General features: G+C 36.9%; 3 protein-coding genes across 4 annotated transcripts; 1 reads left to right on the top strand and 2 right to left on the bottom strand.

Moving 5' to 3' along the window:
- Window positions 1-1905: 1905 nt before the first annotated feature.
- LOC104234862 (uncharacterized) lies at window positions 1906-4420 on the bottom strand. The gene is made up of 6 exons (XM_009788500.1): window positions 3599-4420; window positions 3341-3545; window positions 3125-3232; window positions 3015-3038; window positions 2677-2864; window positions 1906-2526 (listed from the first exon to the last, which is right to left on the bottom strand). The coding sequence occupies exons 1-6, from the start codon at window positions 4418-4420 to the stop codon at window positions 1906-1908; spliced, it is 1968 nt and encodes a 655-aa protein (XP_009786802.1).
- An 878-nt stretch (window positions 4421-5298) lies between these two features.
- LOC104234860 (probable ATP synthase 24 kDa subunit, mitochondrial) lies at window positions 5299-10674 on the top strand. Of its 2 annotated transcripts, XM_009788498.2 has the most exons (7): window positions 5299-5467; window positions 7112-7208; window positions 8508-8652; window positions 9255-9365; window positions 9704-9850; window positions 10151-10273; window positions 10370-10674. In XM_009788498.2, exons 1-7 carry the CDS (start codon window positions 5426-5428, stop codon window positions 10431-10433), a joined length of 729 nt encoding a protein of 242 aa, XP_009786800.1. In that variant the 5' UTR covers window positions 5299-5425; the 3' UTR covers window positions 10434-10674. The 2 variants fall into 2 exon arrangements, with proteins under 2 accessions (XP_009786800.1, XP_070028294.1); XM_070172193.1 differs by lacking the exon at window positions 10370-10674 and having other exon boundaries at window positions 10151-10277.
- A 1469-nt stretch (window positions 10675-12143) lies between these two features.
- LOC104234861 (sugar transport protein 12-like) lies at window positions 12144-13761 on the bottom strand. Its single transcript, XM_009788499.2, has one exon. The coding sequence runs from the start codon at window positions 13750-13752 to the stop codon at window positions 12172-12174; it is 1581 nt and encodes a 526-aa protein (XP_009786801.2). The 5' UTR covers window positions 13753-13761; the 3' UTR covers window positions 12144-12171.
- Between the last annotated feature and the right edge of the window lie 4770 nt (window positions 13762-18531).

Raw genomic sequence — 18531 nt, 5'->3', positions numbered from 1 at the left:
GGAATTAATTCCATATGAAATTCTACATTTTCCATTAAAAATCTGAAATTGCACTAAAAATTCACCTGTGGGGCCCACGTCTTGAAACCCGATAAAAATTACAGAATATGAAACCTCATCCAACCACGAGTCTAACCATACCAAAATTATTAAATTTCGATAACATTTCGACCCTCAAATCCTTAAATCTATCCGAGAGAGTTTTCAAACTCTTCCAACTAAATTCACAGATTTAATACCAAACTAGTAATAGCTTTGGGTAATCTAACCAAAATTAAGTTAAGAACACTTACCCTGTTATTTTCTCTGAAAATCTCCCGAAAATCGCCTCTTCCCGAGCTCCAATTTGACAAAAATGGAAAATGGGATTTTCAGAAATAAACGTTCTGTCCAGAATTCGGATTACTGTTTACGGGGCACTATTCACGGGCACTGATCAGCGATACTGTTTACAGATACTATTCACGGATACTATTCACAGATACTGTTTGTGGATACTGTTTACGGATACTGTACACTGATACTGTATATGGATACTGTTCATGCATGTGTGGTCACTGTTCACACGTGTGAAAAATGCAGAAGCTGCCCAGAAAATTTCAGCAGCTAAATTCAAGTCCGAATTGATCCGTTAATCTTCTGAAATCCACCCGAGGCCCTTGAGACCTCAACAAAATATACCACAAGTCCTAAAACATCATACGAACTTAGTCGAAACCTCAAATCACATCAAAAAATGCTAAAACCACGAATCACACCCCAATTCAAGCCTAATGAAACTAAGACCATCCAACTTCTATATTCGATGCAAAACCCTACCAAATCAAGTCCGATTGACTTCAAATTTTGTACACAAGTCATAAATGACGTAATGAAACTATGAAAATTTTCAGAACTGTATTCCGACCCCGATATCAAAAAGTCAAATCTCCAGTCAAACTTAAGAAATCTTTAGCCTTAGATTTCTAGATTCCGTTAAATGGCGATAATTTGATCTAGGGACCTCCAAATTCACTTTCGGGCATATGACCAAGTCCCAATTCATGATATGGAACTACCGGAATGGTCATAACTTTATCCGGGTTTGTTTGCTCAAAATGTTGACAGAAGTCAACTCAATTGAGTTTTTAAAGCTCTAGTTCACAATTTAATCCATTTTTTACATAAGAATCTTTCGGAAAATTATACGAACTGCACGCGCAAGTCGATAAATTATTGATAGCGCTTTTTAAGGTCTTAAAAAAATACTGAGATAATTATTTAAATTAAATATGACATTTTGGGTCATCACAGCTTCCTTCCCCTTCCAGGTAGTTTTCTTTAGGGAGTATGGCAGTTTTGTTGGTTGTGAGCTACCAGTGTGATCACCTGTGAATGGTATCTTCCTAGTGCCAGAATTTTGTTGATTCCTACGCTGAAGTCTAGTCTTAATATCAGACACAACCTTAGGCCTCAAGACTGGGTCAACTTCTGCACCAAAGTCTGCTTGAATAAGCCTTCTTCTGGTCTGAATACTTTGACTTGGCATCTTAGTTGGCTGGGTGTCATGACAGGATTGCTGACTTGGTTGCTAGATGTCATGGCTGGAGTGCTTAGTTGGTATTTCAGTGTCCTGACTATTGCTGACTTGGCTGCTGAGTGTTAGGACTGGATGGATGAGTTGGCTACTGAGTGGTCTGACTGGATTGCTGACTTGGCTGCTGAGTGGTCTGACTGGATTGCTGACTTGGCTGTTGAGTGTCATGACTGGATGGCTGAGTTGGCTGCTGAGTGTTCTGACTGGATTGTTGGTCTTGTGCTTTAAAACCTGGAGTAGGGACCATAAAATTTTTTGATTCTTGGTCTTCATTTGTCATAGTGTGGTCTTGCACTTTCTTTGACTGTAATTATAATCAAATATATATGTTATCTTGTGAGTAAAAAAAACAGATTGTGAGTATAAACAATAGATAGAAAGAACACCTTGTTGGCTAATGGACACCTTCTTTTATTATGATTTGGCTGGCCACAAAAACTGCAATTCATTTGAAGACCCTTCCTAGATGTTGACCATTGTCCTTGCCTTTTCCTAGCTTCATCCTTCTCTCTTGACCTTTTCACTTTAGGTCTACCAACCATCTTTGCTAGTGGTGTTGGATCCATGGCTTGGTGTGGCTCAACTTTCCAGAATCTTTTACCTCTAACAGGCTGCAGTTTGTGCTGATACACCAACTGCCAGGCTTGTTTGGAATACCACCAGTGAATCCCAAGTGTTGGGTCTTGTTTCTTATATAAGAATGCCCTGATAGCATGAGCACAAGGGATTCCAAACAAGTTCCAAAGCCTGCATGTGCATCTTTGTTGCTCCAGAATCACTGTGTGCCTGTCTTCACCTTCACTTATTTCAAAAACCCCGTCTCCATTAAAATTTTCCTTGCACTTTGAAGCCATCTCTTTATAATCATTGTATAACTCCATTGCATATGGGTTGTATTCACCTCTCCAACTGTTAACTTCTTCTACTCTATCCTTTAGTTGATTCATCACCTTCAATAGTTAATCAGTAACATAGTAAATCAGTAGTTAATCACTAATATGAAATTAATTAACTAGTAATTAGTCAAGAGTAGTAAATTAGTAGTTAATCAACAATATTAAATCAGTAAACAATCAGTAAGTCAAAGTAGTTAACTTCACCTTCACTCTTATATCCTCAAGCATCTTCACTATTGGCTTATGTCTAGCTTCAAGAATCCAAGAGTTGAAGGACTCTGTAAAGTTGTTGTCCACCATTGGATTCTTACATTGGGTATCAAAGTAAGCTCTACACCAGGTTACTGGAGGATAATTCAGCAAGTCCCTGACAGCATCCTCAGAAACTTCACCTAACTATTTCAACATGTCCTTAAATTCCTCCTCATATGTGCTCCAAGAACACCATCACATTAACTTTTCATCTCATCAGTATTCCATTTTTTGCTCCAATTTGCTTCAATATGCCTTGCACAATATCTATGATATGATTGTGGACATACATTCCTCACAGCATCTAACATACCCTACACATGAAGAAACACTACATCAACAAAGAATGTGCTAAATGTAAAAATCTGCTGAATGTAAAAATCTGCATATGGTAACATACCTTCTGCATATCTGAAGCCTTCACCATCTTTCAAGTCCAAAGAAGCCGTCAAGTTCTCCATGAACCACTGCCAAGTTGTCTTTGTTTCCTTATCCACTACAGCCCAAGCTAGTGGATAAAAATGCTTGCAAGAATCTTGAGAACAAGCAACTAACAACATCCCTTTGCATTTGCTTTTTAAAAATGTTCTATCTAGACCTATAAAATGTCTCAAACCTGCTTTGAATCCACTCTTGAGGGCCTCGAAACTGACATACATCCTCAGAAATCTTCTCTTACCTTCCTCCATTGCATCTTTGGATATCTGTATCACCACATCAGTACCAGGGTTTGTTTCTCTCAACTCTTGAGCATATGCCTCCAATTTGTTGTACTCATCCAAGTAAGAACCCTCCAATTTCTCTAAAACATTCTCTTTACCCTTTTTAACTTTGAGTCACTCACATTCAAACTAAATCTATCCTCTAAATCAACCTTCATCTCTTTAATCTTAAACTTAGGATTATTTTGAATCTTTCTCTTAAAATAACGTGCTAAAGCAGCAGGAGTAGCTCTTCTGTTCTCAAAGACTTCACCACAGTCATGTTCATCCCTCCAAGTTTTTATCTTTACCCCTTGATCTTTGCCATCCTTAGAAATAAGATATTTAAAGGGACACCCTATCTGACACTTGTATCTAAGTCTTCTCTTATCACTCTTATCTAACTTAAGGCCCCTCTTATTAGACACAACATAATAACCAATAACCTCATTTGCTTCAGTAAGATCTTTGAAAGTCATACCCTTTTCCAATGTTTTATACCTCTCAAGGTTGTCAGTTACCTCACATTTCTTATACCTCTCAAATAAACCTAGGACATCACTATCATAATCAATATCAACACTTTCAATATCTGTATCATCTTCAGTACTATCACAGTCAGAAGCTACAACAACAGGTACACTATCTATTACTGATGTATACTGGGTAAATACAGGAACATTTACAATATCATCCAACAGGTCAACACCAAATAATTGTACATTAGTGAAACCATCATTAATTAGGGATTGAATCTTCATAATCCCTTCATCCCCATCTAACAAAAAATACCTCCCAGAAGGGTCAAGAAATATTAGTTGTTGTACCTCAACATATCCTATCACTTCAGTGTATTCTTTACACAAATCAATATAAGAGAGATGGTCTACTTCATAACCACTCAACACGTGCACATCTCTCTTAGTATAAGACAACGTAGGTTCCAATACCCACTCACCCCCATAATTAAAATATAAGTTCACTTTATCCACCATCCTTCTGATAAAATCACATGCAACAACAATAAAAAAAGGGCAAAATGGGACCACATTAGCAGTATAATACAAAGCGACAGTAAAAATATAAAGATATGAAACCCCACCATCAATTAAATATACAAATCGACAAAAACCATAACTTTAATATGTAGGACCAATACGATAAGGACCACCAAAAATAAAAGTAACATAAAAAATTCTAGAAAGGTACAAAAGACTAGCTCAGAAAGCATAAAAACATCACATGCAACAGACATAAACCTGTCAAGTTCCCAAATATTCCCCAACCCTACAATTTAATAACTTTAAGCTGTAAATACTTACTTTAATCGAATAATAATGCAAGATATCGCTGGAAATCAAAGGTCTTCCTGTTTTGAGTGCACCACCAAATCGGACCAGACAATGAACCTTAACGAAGCCCTAAAATCGCCATTGATAGTTTAGATAGAAGAAATGGTAAAAAGTAAGTATTTTATCGGTGGGTTTAGGGTTAAAAGACTGACCCATAGGTAAAAGAAATGGGTCGGATCGGTTTAATGTGTAAAAAATACCCAAAGATAATGTGGGCCCCACTGATCCACATGGACAAATGAAATAAGGCCACATCAGTTAATGAGATGCACACATGGAATTCCGTTAGTCGCGGGGGCAGATTTGATATTAGAAATAACTCCTATTTATTTTCAGACGAATAGATGGACGGGGAGCTTTTATAAACCATTTACTATACGATAGGGGTATTTTTGGCCCTTTTCCGAAAAACAAATGAAAGGATTAAAAGTTTAGGTGCAAATCTGAAACAAAGACAAAAAGTATCGAGGAGGAAAAACAATATTCCCATAAAAGACGGAGTTCGAAAACGTCGTCGTAATAAAAGCCCTAGCCTCGTCCTCGAAACCTGAAATGAAGCAGCAGTACTAGGTCAAGATCAAAAGGCTCCCCAACCCAACCCAGAGCTTTTCAACACTCAGATAGAGACAAAAGCCCTAATCTCATCAAATGGCTCTCGCTTCTCGCTTGCTTTCCAGATCCACTCGCCAGGTAAAATCGATCTAATCTAATCTCTAAATTTTTTATGCGGAAAATGTGTTACGATTCAGGCTTTTTCTCACCTTCCTCATCTACTTTCAAAGAATTTTGGTCTTCAATGGTAAAGGCAAGCACGTAGTTGGTGGAAAATGGAATTGTGATCTCATCGGGGCTAATTTCCAGAGTTCTATTTGTGTGAGAACTTTCATCAAATATCTGGTCTTCCTCTGATTTTTTCTCCTCCACATCTTCACCGTTAACTTCCAGAAAATCAGTGGTGGCGTTCGACAGTGCCAGCGGTTGTGGCAATTTGTCAAACACCTTATCTTCATTATTTTCTGTACGTTCCATTTCTGAATCTTTATCTTCCATTGCAAGGTAACCAGTCTCCAATTGATCATAACCCATTTCGATTCCACCCATTGAGTCTAGAGGTGTTTTAAGTGATTGAAAATCCGTCTGTGAGCAATTAGTCTCCACATACTTAGCAGCAGAGTTCAGCAAGGTATCTAACCTAGCAGCAGTCATTGATACCACCGAAAATCATAGAATTGAACGAAACAGAAACCCGGATTGTTATTGTCAATCTGATAAGCACATGGAACCTGGTTAGGGTAAGCACTTGCGGGTGAACCGAAATAACTCCATCCCCTATCCGTTGGATTAGCAATTCCACCAGTGAAATCATTACATGAATTCTTAGTACAACTTGAAAAAGCCTGAATTGTAACAAAATGTTTGAGTTTCATCATTTCTTTGATCTGATTGCGGCTTAAAATTTATTTTCTCTTTCTTGATGTGCTTAGAAGACTGCATCATAGTTGATTTGAATGCTAATTGAACTGAATTTAGTTTTGTTTTAGTGAGATGTGCATTTTGCACATGAAATGCAATTGACTTAAAACTTGTGAAAGTGATTGAGCTAGGGTTTCTTTTATCGGTGTCTGAAAAAGACCGAGAGAAATTATGTATTCTTTAGAGTTTAGGATTAGGTACATTTTTAGGCTCCATAGGGATTGTATTTGCCTGCTTAAGATAGACATTTGATTGATTGAATGATTTGGTTTGATAGAAATGTCCTTGCTTGGTTGATAATAGCTGCCCTTTTTTGCTTTTTGGGAAATTACTTTGGCCTGAGATTATCTATTTTTGTTTTGTTTTTCCTCTTGTGTCTTTTCCGAGCCTTGGAGCAACAATAAAGTTATCTCCATGTAGTTCGCGGTTTCGAGCCGTGGAGTCATGCTTGCATCAGGGTAGGCTGCTTACATTACAACTCCTTGGGGTGCGGCTCTTCCATGGACCGTGCGTGAACGCCAGATGCTTTGTGCATTGGGCTGACCTTGTATTTTTTCTTGTGGGGGGAGATTCTTTGAGTCAATTATCACTTGGGAGTTGACTTTGGTTTTCCTGCCGTTGCCAATGTATTTGTTTTATTGAATAGCATGCCACTTAGGAAGTGGCTGGTACTGAATATCGTCATTTAACTGTTGAGTAATTTAGGCTACATGGCCTTTGCTCGTGTCTTTGAGCTGTTAGGTTCCATATAGGTCTAAAGCAGAATTTGTGGTATTGTGGGATGTGTATGTGATTGAATATGCTGGTGCAGTTTGTACTTGGTTGAAATGTCTACTCTTATTGATAATTCTGGTTTTGCAGTTATGTGCTGGTCAGGTTGTCCTTCGCCCCGAGCATGCAATTCCAGTTCGTTCCTTTGCCAAAGGAGCTGCTGCTCCCACTGCACTGAAGGGAGATCGTAAGTATTTCAGGATATGCTTTATTGAAACTTGATGACTCTGTTTCTGTTTGCGGACTTAATTTCCTTTTCAGTTTTTTATACTACAAATGTGTTGAAACACTTTAAAGCCTTTTTTTTCCTTCTATGCATCCCACTTTTTGCTTTTCATTTATCTTTGTCTGTGTATCAGAAGATCTGTTCAATTAACTTTGAAGAAATAATCAAAAAATTATTCGCAGCCTTCTCCTTATGCAGTGATTATGTTATTTTGTTTTGTGTAACTTCATTGTTTTAACCTACATTTAATAGCATAAACAAGACTAAAATAAGGACGGAATTATGGCTGACAGGCTATATATGGATGTTTCTACTCTTATTTTTTCTTTCTGAGTAAGTACTGCAGGCAACACCATCATTTTTATGCATAAAAGTTCCTTTACTTTTGTAATAAGCCTCTGGCTTTTCCTTTTTATTAAATGTATGCGAGCCTTTCTTTTCCTTTTTGATGAAGTAACTGTGTTCATTAATAAGGCATCAAGAAGATGCAAAGTTATTAGGAGCATAATTACAAGAGACAAAAGATAAAAGAGTGTAGGTAGCTCCTATACAAAAAGTCAATCTAAGACGAGTACTAACAAAATCCAAAAACTGTCCAGTGCTAATTACTGGGGACAACTTGGTCCAACTGAAAAGATGAAGTAAGCATTTAGCTTTAAGAGAGTTCAATGCTTTGTATTTCAAAAAAATAGTTTTACTTATGCTCTAGATAGGTGATGGATCCCAGTTGGCATAGACATTAGTTGGCAACATTGCTGTTTAATGTCTTCACAGGAAGGCACAAGATCTTAACATTTATTTTAGGATGAACCAATTTGGAGATAATATACTCATAAGAAACTTTGATACTGGTGTTTTCAAGACAAATATAGAGTTTGAGTTTGCTCCTGGTGCCTAATTCACTTGTCTCTAAAATGATAGGGTGTATGCTTTCAGATAACTTATCTTGATCTGTATTTATGCTGATGTTCTAGAGAGTGACTTACAACTATTTCATAGTGACTTCTTTATTTCGACTAACTAGGGCAATCTTGTGCCAGAAAATATTAGTGTCTAAGAAGTGCTATAATGTTTTTCTTGTTAGGCCTTGATCATAAGTGTCCTGTTAGAGTCTTGTCACTAACCTAATAGTTTTGTCTGTCTTGGAAATGGTATGTTGGATTTATTCTGGCCTTCAAATTGACTTCTACTATCATAATGTGGTTTGAATCTGGGTACTGTTGCATTGCGGTGACCCTGACTTTTTGTGTGGATATGAAGAGGTGTTGAAGGACATCTTTTACGAGGTTAAGAACAAGCTTGAGACAGCAATTGGTGTCCTACGAAAGGAGAAGATCACCATAGATCCAGAAGATCCTGCTGCTGTATCTGAGTATGCCAAAGTCATGAACTCTGTAAGACAAAAGTAAGATATCTAACTTCTCCTTATGAAGTATTTTTTTTTTCATTTTGTAAATAGAGCAGCAGTTCAACACTTGGTGACCGACTTAATTATGATAGCATGTGATTCAGAATTCAGAAACCGTAAAGGTACTAGTACTTTTGTTCCCTCTATATATCTCCCTTCCTCCTCCACCCCCGACTAGATTCTGCCTCTCCTGCAATCATATTGAACATACTACTGGGCTATGCATTTGAAAGTCCTGCTTATCCTAAATTTAGTTCAGGTCACCATGCATGTGCTTTGCCATTAATCAAGATGCTTTCTGGAGAAAGACCATATATAAATATAATCTGTACAATTTAACTATCTATTATTACTACCAAAATAGGTCCGTCCTTATTTATATTGTTTGGCATCCCAAAAATTGTTTTTGGATTGAACCAATTATACCTTTAGTTCATTAAGAATCACAAGTTCACACCTGGTGGTACAAAACCTCTAGTTTTATTTGCATGGACAAATAGTACATAGTTTTATTTATCGACTTGCATGCTGTATTATTTGATTAATTTCCATAAATTCTTATGATCTATTATTAATTTTATGTTTTCCCATGTTTGCAGGGCTAATCTCTTATCAGAGTCTCAAATAATTAAGTTCAACATTGAAGTAGAAACTCATGAAATTCCAGATGCTCGAACCTATTTATTGAAACTGAAGGAGATGCGTGTCAAGTATGCATTTTCATGCTTATGTTTTACCTTCTAGTTAGAATATTTAATGAGTTATGCAAGTTATCATGTTGCCATGCTTTTGGTATTTTTAAAAAAAGGTAGCATGCTTCCTTATCATTAATAGATAAATGTAAAATAGGTTTGCTTTCAGTTAGCTTTCATACAAATGATTGATTTTCTCTGATTCTTTTGTATCCCGCAATTAATTCTGAAATGTGAACTTGATTCCTAATGTCGAAATCAGCATTCCTAAGTGACCGAGGTGTTTGATTTTTCCTCTAGGCAGGTGTATCAGCACTTCTTCACTCCCCTTTCTTTTTCGTGTATTATTTGGGCAGGAGGGGCCTTATCGATGAGCAAGGTATAGAGGATCTGCAGATGGCAGCACTGGATAAAGTTGAGAAAGAAATCAAAAAACCACTAATGAGGAATGACAAAAAGGGAATAGCTCTTCTTACAGCTGAGTTTGATAAGATCAACCAGAAGTAAGCTTCCTCATGCAGACCTTAATTGATTCTACTTGCAAGTGCTTTAATTTTTGATTATCTACCTTGAAGAGCAGTTGGTCACTCGTTATGAAATGACTGAAACCAGCTTCCTAATAATTTTGCTCAGCCATTTGTTGACTTGACTTATTGGGGGGTATTTTCCTTTGCTCTGACCAAAAGCTGTGGCCAACTTCCATATTGTAGCACGAGTCATTGTGATCCAGATGATATATGATTCGGAGTTTACATAGGTATTTGATCCTCACTATTGTCTTTTTTGAATTTCTCGTTATTTAGGCTTGGCATTCGCAAGGAAGATCTGCCAAAATATGAAGAACAGTTAGAGCTGAAGATTGCAAAGGCACAATTAGAAGAACTGAAAAAGGATGCTCTTGAAGCAATGGAAACTCAGAAGAAGAGGTAATATAAGGCTTTGATTGCTCATTCTCTTGGACCACATGAATGTTGGGTTTGTTTCTTCTCCGGATTTTGAATTTGAATCCTTTGTACTTGCAGGGAGGAGTTCAAGGATGAGGAGATGCCCAGCGTGAAGTCTCTGGACATCAGAAACTTCATTTAAAAATGAAATTTCTTCAAGACTTATTTTCCTTTTGCACCTTGTTGATCTCCTGTTACCCTTGAACATAAATTTTCTTATCCCTAAACGTGTAGTTGTACCAGACATCCAAGAGGCTGCTTCTGATTAATAAGAGGTCTGACCAAGAATTTAGCTTTTATTTGCAACTGATCTTGGTCAGTTGTTTTGTGCACTCTATACTTAATTTCAATGAAAGAGAACTAAGATGCATGATTGTATCAAATATTTCAATTTCGCCGCTTTTGTGATGGCCTTATTGATCTTCTGCTCATTGTCATAGCTAAAATCATTTGATTTTGCTGCAACAGTTTATGGTCTTCGTGAAATTACTTGGCTAAACATTCAGGCAATTCGGTGAACCAGGATGTTTCATTGAAAGTAGTGTGGATTGAATGTGAACTTAGTTGATGTCCATATGTATCTGGATTGTATTTTCTAGCCAGATACAACTTATTGTTTGGGAGTACATGAGAATCCTATAAAATACCAATGCCTCTTTGGTTTGTCAGATCTCTGTTGAACTCAGCATTGAGCATTAGAGACCTCCCATACTGTAGCAAAACGAATTATGTACCAAGTACATTACCAGTAACCATCGCTTTAATGCATTATATTTTTTTTACTACCGGAACTACTGTAGATCTTTATTGCTAGTAAGAATGCTGGAGGACAAAGTTCTCTCTCAAACTATACCCAAAGTAAATCTAGGAGTCGAATGTTCTCACTCGAATCTAATGTAACTCTTGTTACCATTTATGAGTATTCTGACTGATTTGTTACTAAGAATCTTTGTCAATCTATTGCCAGCATTCCTCAATGGAAATCAGGGATATACTTTGTTAGTGGTTATCTTTGATCTTCAAGTCTTTTCTACCACTCTACTCATAATTTAAAAAATGATAAAGACAGATATGATATTGCAAAAGAATAACAAAGCCAAAGAGAAGAAAAAAATAGAGCACACCAGACCAAAATTTTCGAAACACTAAAGAAAGAAAAAGAAAACAACGATGCTTTGGTTCTCCATCATCATCCATGAACATCTTCCAGTACCAATGCTCTCTCCAAACTTGAGCATCTCTTCAATTGGTATGTTCGCGATGTGCAAACAAAGTCATTATAACACAAAGACATTTTACCATCAAAAGGAAATATCCATAACAAGAAACAAAGAAGAGGACTGAAGAGAAAATAACTTCCAAACTTAGGCGTGGGAGGTGTAGAGAAGGGTACATATAGATATCTAAGAAGACCAAATTTCAATTGGTTGATCACTTCCAAAATATATAATAGGATTATGCGAGATTTAGAATTACATTATACTTGAAAAACATGATTATGTGCAAGACAAATTTGATTTACCTTTGTAGGTAACTTTTGATCAACCTTGATTTGGAGATTGATGTGCCTTTCCTTAAATCATGGTTACTTTATTGGTTGTTTTAGATGACAAATATGATGCATAGAATCCCCCCATCTCTGCCTTTTAACAAAAGAAGTTTGTTAAATGTAACATCGCAATTCGTTTTCTTTTATCCTAAGGTGCACTTTTGAATCTTCTTCTAATACTCTTGCATATCATAAGAAAAAGATGAAAAAGAATGATAAGATACTGAAAACAAGAATATATTGAATTGAGAAAAAAAAAACAATAGTCCTATGGAAAAATAACAATGTCTAAGAACAACCAAAAAACTCCAAAACATTAGAAAAAGAAACTTTAGACTATCTCCTTTGCAGGCTTAAAGCCATTCCCTAGCGGCTTTGGTTCTGCATCATCATCGGCCACGAACTTCTTCCAGTACCAATGCTCTCTCCAAACTTGAGACATCTCTTCAATTGGTATATTCTTTGTTTCCGGCACGTACAAGTAGACAAACACAGTCATTATTAACACAAACGCCGCAAAGAAGATAAATAGACCAAACTTCATCCCACATAGCATCTTCAAGAATATTTGTGCTACTCCGAATGTGAAAAACATGTTCATGGAGACCGTAACACATTGTGCTGCAGATCGAACTTCCAATGGAGAAATCTCACTCGGAACCAACCATCCTAAAGGACCCCATGAATACGCAAAGTTAGCCACGAATACACAGATGCAGACAACCACTAAAGCTGCAAACCAAAGTGGCAAATCTGTTGCATTCCCTGTTGTTCCGAATTTTGCCCCAATAAGAGCTGCCACTGCTGTTTGGAATATACACATGAAGATGCCACCCCAGAAGAAGAGTATTCTCCTCCCAAACTTATCCGTACAAAATACTGAAATAAAAGTTGCACCCACGTTGACACCGCCAGTAATAGCAGCTGACATAAGCGAAGCGTTACTCTTAAATCCTAATGTTTGGAAAAGTACTGGAGCATAGAACATGACCACGTTAATTCCCGTAAGCTGCTGTAACGATGGAATCAGAAGTGACAAAACCAACTGCGGTCTATACTTTCGGACGAATAAAAGATTATTCCATGGCCTTTCTACTTTCTTGGATGCTTCACTCGCCATAACAAGGTCATTAAATTCAGCATTTACGTTATCAACTCCTCTGATCTTTTTCAACAATTGTTCTGCCTCCTCTTTCTTTCCTCTGTCTATCAACGAACTCGGACTATCAGAGAGAAACATCGAGGAAACCAGGATGACTAGTGCTGGCACGGCTGCACCTCCTAAGCTAACCCTCCAACCCCAACCGCCAGAGATTTTGCTAGTTCCAAAGTTGACCAAATTCGCTATCAGAATCCCAATGGTGATGGCCATTTGGAATAACACGTTGAAAGTCCCTCTGTATTTGTAGGGAGCAACTTCTGACAAATAAATAGGGACAGATTGATTAGCAAATCCGACACCAATCCCCAAAAGAATACGACCTAAGATGAGCATGCTAATATGGATAGCAGCAGCGTTGAGGATGGCGCCTATCAAGAAAAAGAGACCTCCAAGGGCCATAGTAACCTTTCTGCCACGTTTTTTACTAACATGAGAAGCAACAATGGACGCAAACAGGGCAGCCACGTAAAGAGAAGACGTGAAAAGGGTCAACAACTGGCTGTCGAACTTACAGTACTGGTTGGTCGAGGTGTTCAAAGCCTCTTTTTGGTAAACAGACATGAAGAAGCGTTTGAGAAAAGGATCCATGGAAGTAACTCCACCTGAAATTCCAATGTCGTAGCCAAAGATCAAGCCTCCCATGGCTGCCATGATACAAGTCATGGCTACGTACACTGTTAGCTTCCCTGGGTACTCATCTGGATTGTCTCCGCCACCGCCGGCGGCACTTATAAAGTTTCCACCAGCCATGAAGATATAGATTACTATTAATTAAAGAAAGGAAGATTATTAAGATGGTGTCCTTAGGCGTGGAAAGAGAGGGGTATATATAGCTAGAAGTCAAAAACCGAGATCGAATAGGTTTATAACCTTTTATTCTTCTTTTGTAGCACTGCATTACTTTACCCCGCTTATACACTTCTAAATTTAGTAGGATTATGTCTTCCTTTTCATGTCCTATGTAATGTGGTAGATTTTGAAATAATATCCGTGTTATGTTATGTTATGGATATTTAACGTATAAAGAAAGTATATTTTTAAAAGGAAATTAGAATTCTAAACAAATTAAAAAGGACAAGTCATGCGAGATTTAGAATTACATTAGACTTCAAACATGATTATTACATGTAAGACGCGCGCCGCCCACTTTGATTTACCTTTGTAAGTGTTCTGATCAAATTTGAGTACATACATTTAGAGTATGTCTTTAAAATTAAAATTTACAATCTCATAATGGAATTACTATTATGGAAGGAATTATTGTTTTTCCTATTTCAAATAGGTGAAAATTATTTACATTCCCCAAGTTTACTCTAAGAATCACACTCATCCTCCAACGTTGAAAATTATCATTTTCATCCTTTCATCCTACGCAATATCTACTTTGCCCTTGACATTTTCAACTCTCCATGTATTCAATACTTTTTTTTTATATTATTTCGATATTTTTTAATGCAGGTATTTATTCATAAGTTAAATATATTATAATATTATATAATTTAATCTATGTTCAGTAACATTATAAATAAAATAATTATATTATGAATTTGTTACAAAATATATTGCTACTTTATTATTATTATTATTATTATTATTATTATTATTTTAATATTATGTATATTAAAATGCATATAATGTATGTCAGTGTGTGTGTGAGAGAGAGATTTAAGTTCCACTATTTTTATTATACTCTATGTGTATATAAATTTTTGAGTTTTCATTGTTATTACTAGATTTTTTTCTAAATTATAATTTAAGTTCATGTTAAGTGTAAGTAGATAATCTTTGCAAATTTATTATAAAATTTACCTCTATTTTACACCCATTATTTTTTTATTACCTGCATTGTATAATTTATAAAATTTTCACTCTCTTTTATTCTCAATTTTGTAAATAAATTGAGTTTTGATTGCTATTAATAATATTACTAAGACGAGTAAATTATTAATTATAATTTTTATTTTCTCATTTATTTCACTATTGAACATCATTGACTTATATGTTTGACTAGAACTTCTCACTTTTTTTGGTTTCGATAAAAGCTTTTTTAATATATCTATAGGTAAGTCGATACCATAAATGAAAAATTAAAAAATATCATCAGAATAAAAATAAGAGAAAAAATTGTAGAGGGTAAAATTGGCATTTTAGAAGTCACCTTTGATATGAGGAGTAGAATGATAATTATTCAAAGTTGGATGGTGAGTTTGATTTTTAAAGTAAATTTGGGGAATGTAAATGATTTTCACCCATTTCAAATTGAAAAGTGATGTAAAATCAGACTATTTCCAGCATCATTATACATCATATATATTCGATGAGTTATTTGTAGTGGTGAGAACTATGATATAGGAAACAATACGATTTTAACATATAATTAATCACTAAATATAGCATGTAATTTGTATTGAAACTTAATTGCACAATTCACATAATCAAGATACATATATACTTTTTCATTGTGAAATTATAATTTTTAAGAAAAAATTATTCCTGTCACGATCCGGTTTTTCCCACCCTCGGGAGTTGTGATGGCGCCTACTAGTGAAAGCTAGGCAAGCCAACCAACTAAATTATTTACCTTATTTTCACTTTAAATCCGTTAACAACTAAGAACAAACAATTAATAAACAACATAATTTAATAAGCGGAAGACTAAATTTCAAGTTTTAATAATTTAAGAAAGATGCCAATACCAATCCATATAAGAACTACCCAAGACTGGTGTTATAATTTCACAGACTGTCTAGGAATACTACAAATAAAAGTCTGAAAGATTTATTACAATACTGTCTCTGAAATATGAGAAGAAATAGATTAAAAGGATAGGAGAAGACGCCAAGGCTTGCGGACGCCTGCAGAACTACCTCGGAATCTCCAACTGGACTGAAGGCAATCACCCAAGCTAAGGTCTGAATGCTGCTGCTCCGGGTTCTGCACACAGTGCTAAGTGTAGTATAAGCACAACCAACCCTATGTGCTGGTAAGTGCCTAGCCTAACCTCGGGGAAGTAGTGGCGAGGCTAGGACCAGACTACCAAATAAACCTGTGCAGTTGTTTCATATACAATGGAAAGATAGTAGCAGGTATGTACAATTAAGGATGGGAGGGGGAAACATGCTATGGGGAAACATCAAATGATAACAGAAAGATAGCGGGTAAATATAAGGTACACCCTAACTCAATTATCAACAAGAATCAGAAATCAAACAAGTGCACGCCATCACGAAGATCAGAAATCAAACAAGTGCACGACATCACCCTTCGTTCTTTTACACTTATCCTCACCATAAAATAAATATAAACTGCACGACATCACCCTTCGTGTTTTTACTCTCATCCTCACCATAAAATAAACATAAACTGCACGACATCACCCTTCGTGCTTTTACTCTCATCCTCACCATAAAATAAATATAATCGGCACGGAATGGTACATCGTGCGGCACGACATCACCCTTCGTGCTTTACACTCTTCCTCACATTACATGGCATCACACTTCGTACTTTAACGCTCTCTCACCAAAACAATACACGACATTATCCTTCGTGCTTTACACACTTCCTCACCCAAACAACAAATACAACCAATAAGGCAAGGAAATAAATGAATCATAATAAAATCCCGGCAAGTGAACAATATCAAAGCAACAACATCCCGGCAAGGGAACAATATTAAAAGCAACAATGTCCCGGCAAGGGAACAACACCATAATCTTCTTCTCTTTTTCACATTTACTCTACAACTCGATTCACAATTTTAGCCAATGCTTTATAAGGTTTAATTGCCAGTTATACTTCCACAAATCACTTTACAACTTGAACCAACGCTCTTCAATGTTCAAATATCAATATTCTTTCCACAAACCTTACTTAACAATAGCAATCATCACATTAGGCATGAACAATACAAACGGAGTCACATTAATCATAACATAAGACTTACGGGCATGCTTGACACCAACGTATAGATACTCGTCACCATGCCTATACGTCGTACTCAACAAATAACACATAGCAAATAGGACACAAATCCTAATCCCTCAAGCTAAGGTTAGACCAAACACTTACCTCGATGCCACGAACACAACTCAAGCCTCAACTATTGCTTTACCTCTTGATTACCACCAACTCGCTCGTATCTAGCCACAAGTACTTAATTATATTAATAAATACTAAATGAATCAATTCTAATGCATCAAAATAAGTTTTCTAAAGTTTTTCCTAAAAATTCAAAAATTAACCCCGGACCCGCTTGGTCCAAACACAAAATTCGGACAAAAACCTGATTACCCATTCACCTCCGAGCCAGGATATATAATTGATTTTGGAATCCGACCTCAATTTGAGGTCTAAATCCTCAAATTTCAATATTCTTAGGTTTTACCCAAATTTCCCAATTCCACCATGAAAACCCTAGATTCTAGGATGAAATCTTGTAAAAAGAAGTTAAGGAGTAAAGAAAATAAGTTAGACTCAAGTCAAATAAACACCATTTTCACCAAATTTCACAATTATCTTTCACAGGTAAAAAGATAGGTTTTAAGGCCTCGGGACAATGAATTTACTGACATCACATTCTCCACCTCTAAAACAACCGTTCGTCCTTGAACGGACATAAGAAGGAAGTACCTGATTCGGAAAAAAGATGGGGATAACGGCTTCGCATATCGGACTCAGACTCCCAGGTCGATGCCTCAGCAGGCTGACCTCTCCACTAAATACGAACAGAAGGGAAACTCTTCGATCTCAATTGACGAACTTACCGGTCTAGAATTGCTACCGGCACCTCCTCATATGACAAGTCCTAGTCCAACTAGATAGTGCTGAAGTCCAACACGTGGGATGGATCGCCGTGATACTTCCGAAGCATGGACACGTGAAACACTGGATGCACGACTGATAAACGCGGTGGCAACGCAAGTCTGTAAACCACCTCTCCTACTCGATCAAGAATCTCAAATGGGCTAATGAACCTAGGACTAAGCTTGCCCTTCTTTCCAAATCTCATCACGCCCTTCATAGGCGACACCTAATGTAATACTCGTTCACCGACCATGAATGCCGAATCACAAACCTTACGGTCGGCATAACTCTTTTGCCTGGACTGAGCTATACGAAGCCTATTCTGAATAATCCTGACCTTGTCCAAGGCATCCCACACCAGATCCGTACCCAATAATCGAGCCTCTCCCGGCTCAAACCATCCAACCGGTGATCGACACCGCCTACCATACAATGCCTCATAAGGAGTCATCTGGATACTCGACTGGTAGCTGTTGTTATAAGCAAACTCCGCTAAAGGAAAAAACTGATCCCACGAGCCTCCAAAGTCAATGACACAAGTTCAGAGCATATCCTCCAAAATCTGAATAGTGCATTCAGACTGCCTGTCCGTCTGAGTATGAAATGTTGTGCTCAACACAACCCGCATGCCCAACTCACGCTGAACTACTCTCCAGAACTGCGAGTTAAACTACGTACCTCGATAAGATATAATAGACACGGGCACACCATGAAGACGAACAA

Source organism: Nicotiana sylvestris, chromosome 4 (assembly GCF_000393655.2).
Source record: "Nicotiana sylvestris chromosome 4, ASM39365v2, whole genome shotgun sequence".
NCBI lineage: Eukaryota > Viridiplantae > Streptophyta > Magnoliopsida > Solanales > Solanaceae > Nicotiana > Nicotiana sylvestris.
This window is presented reverse-complemented; position numbering and strand designations above follow the sequence as displayed.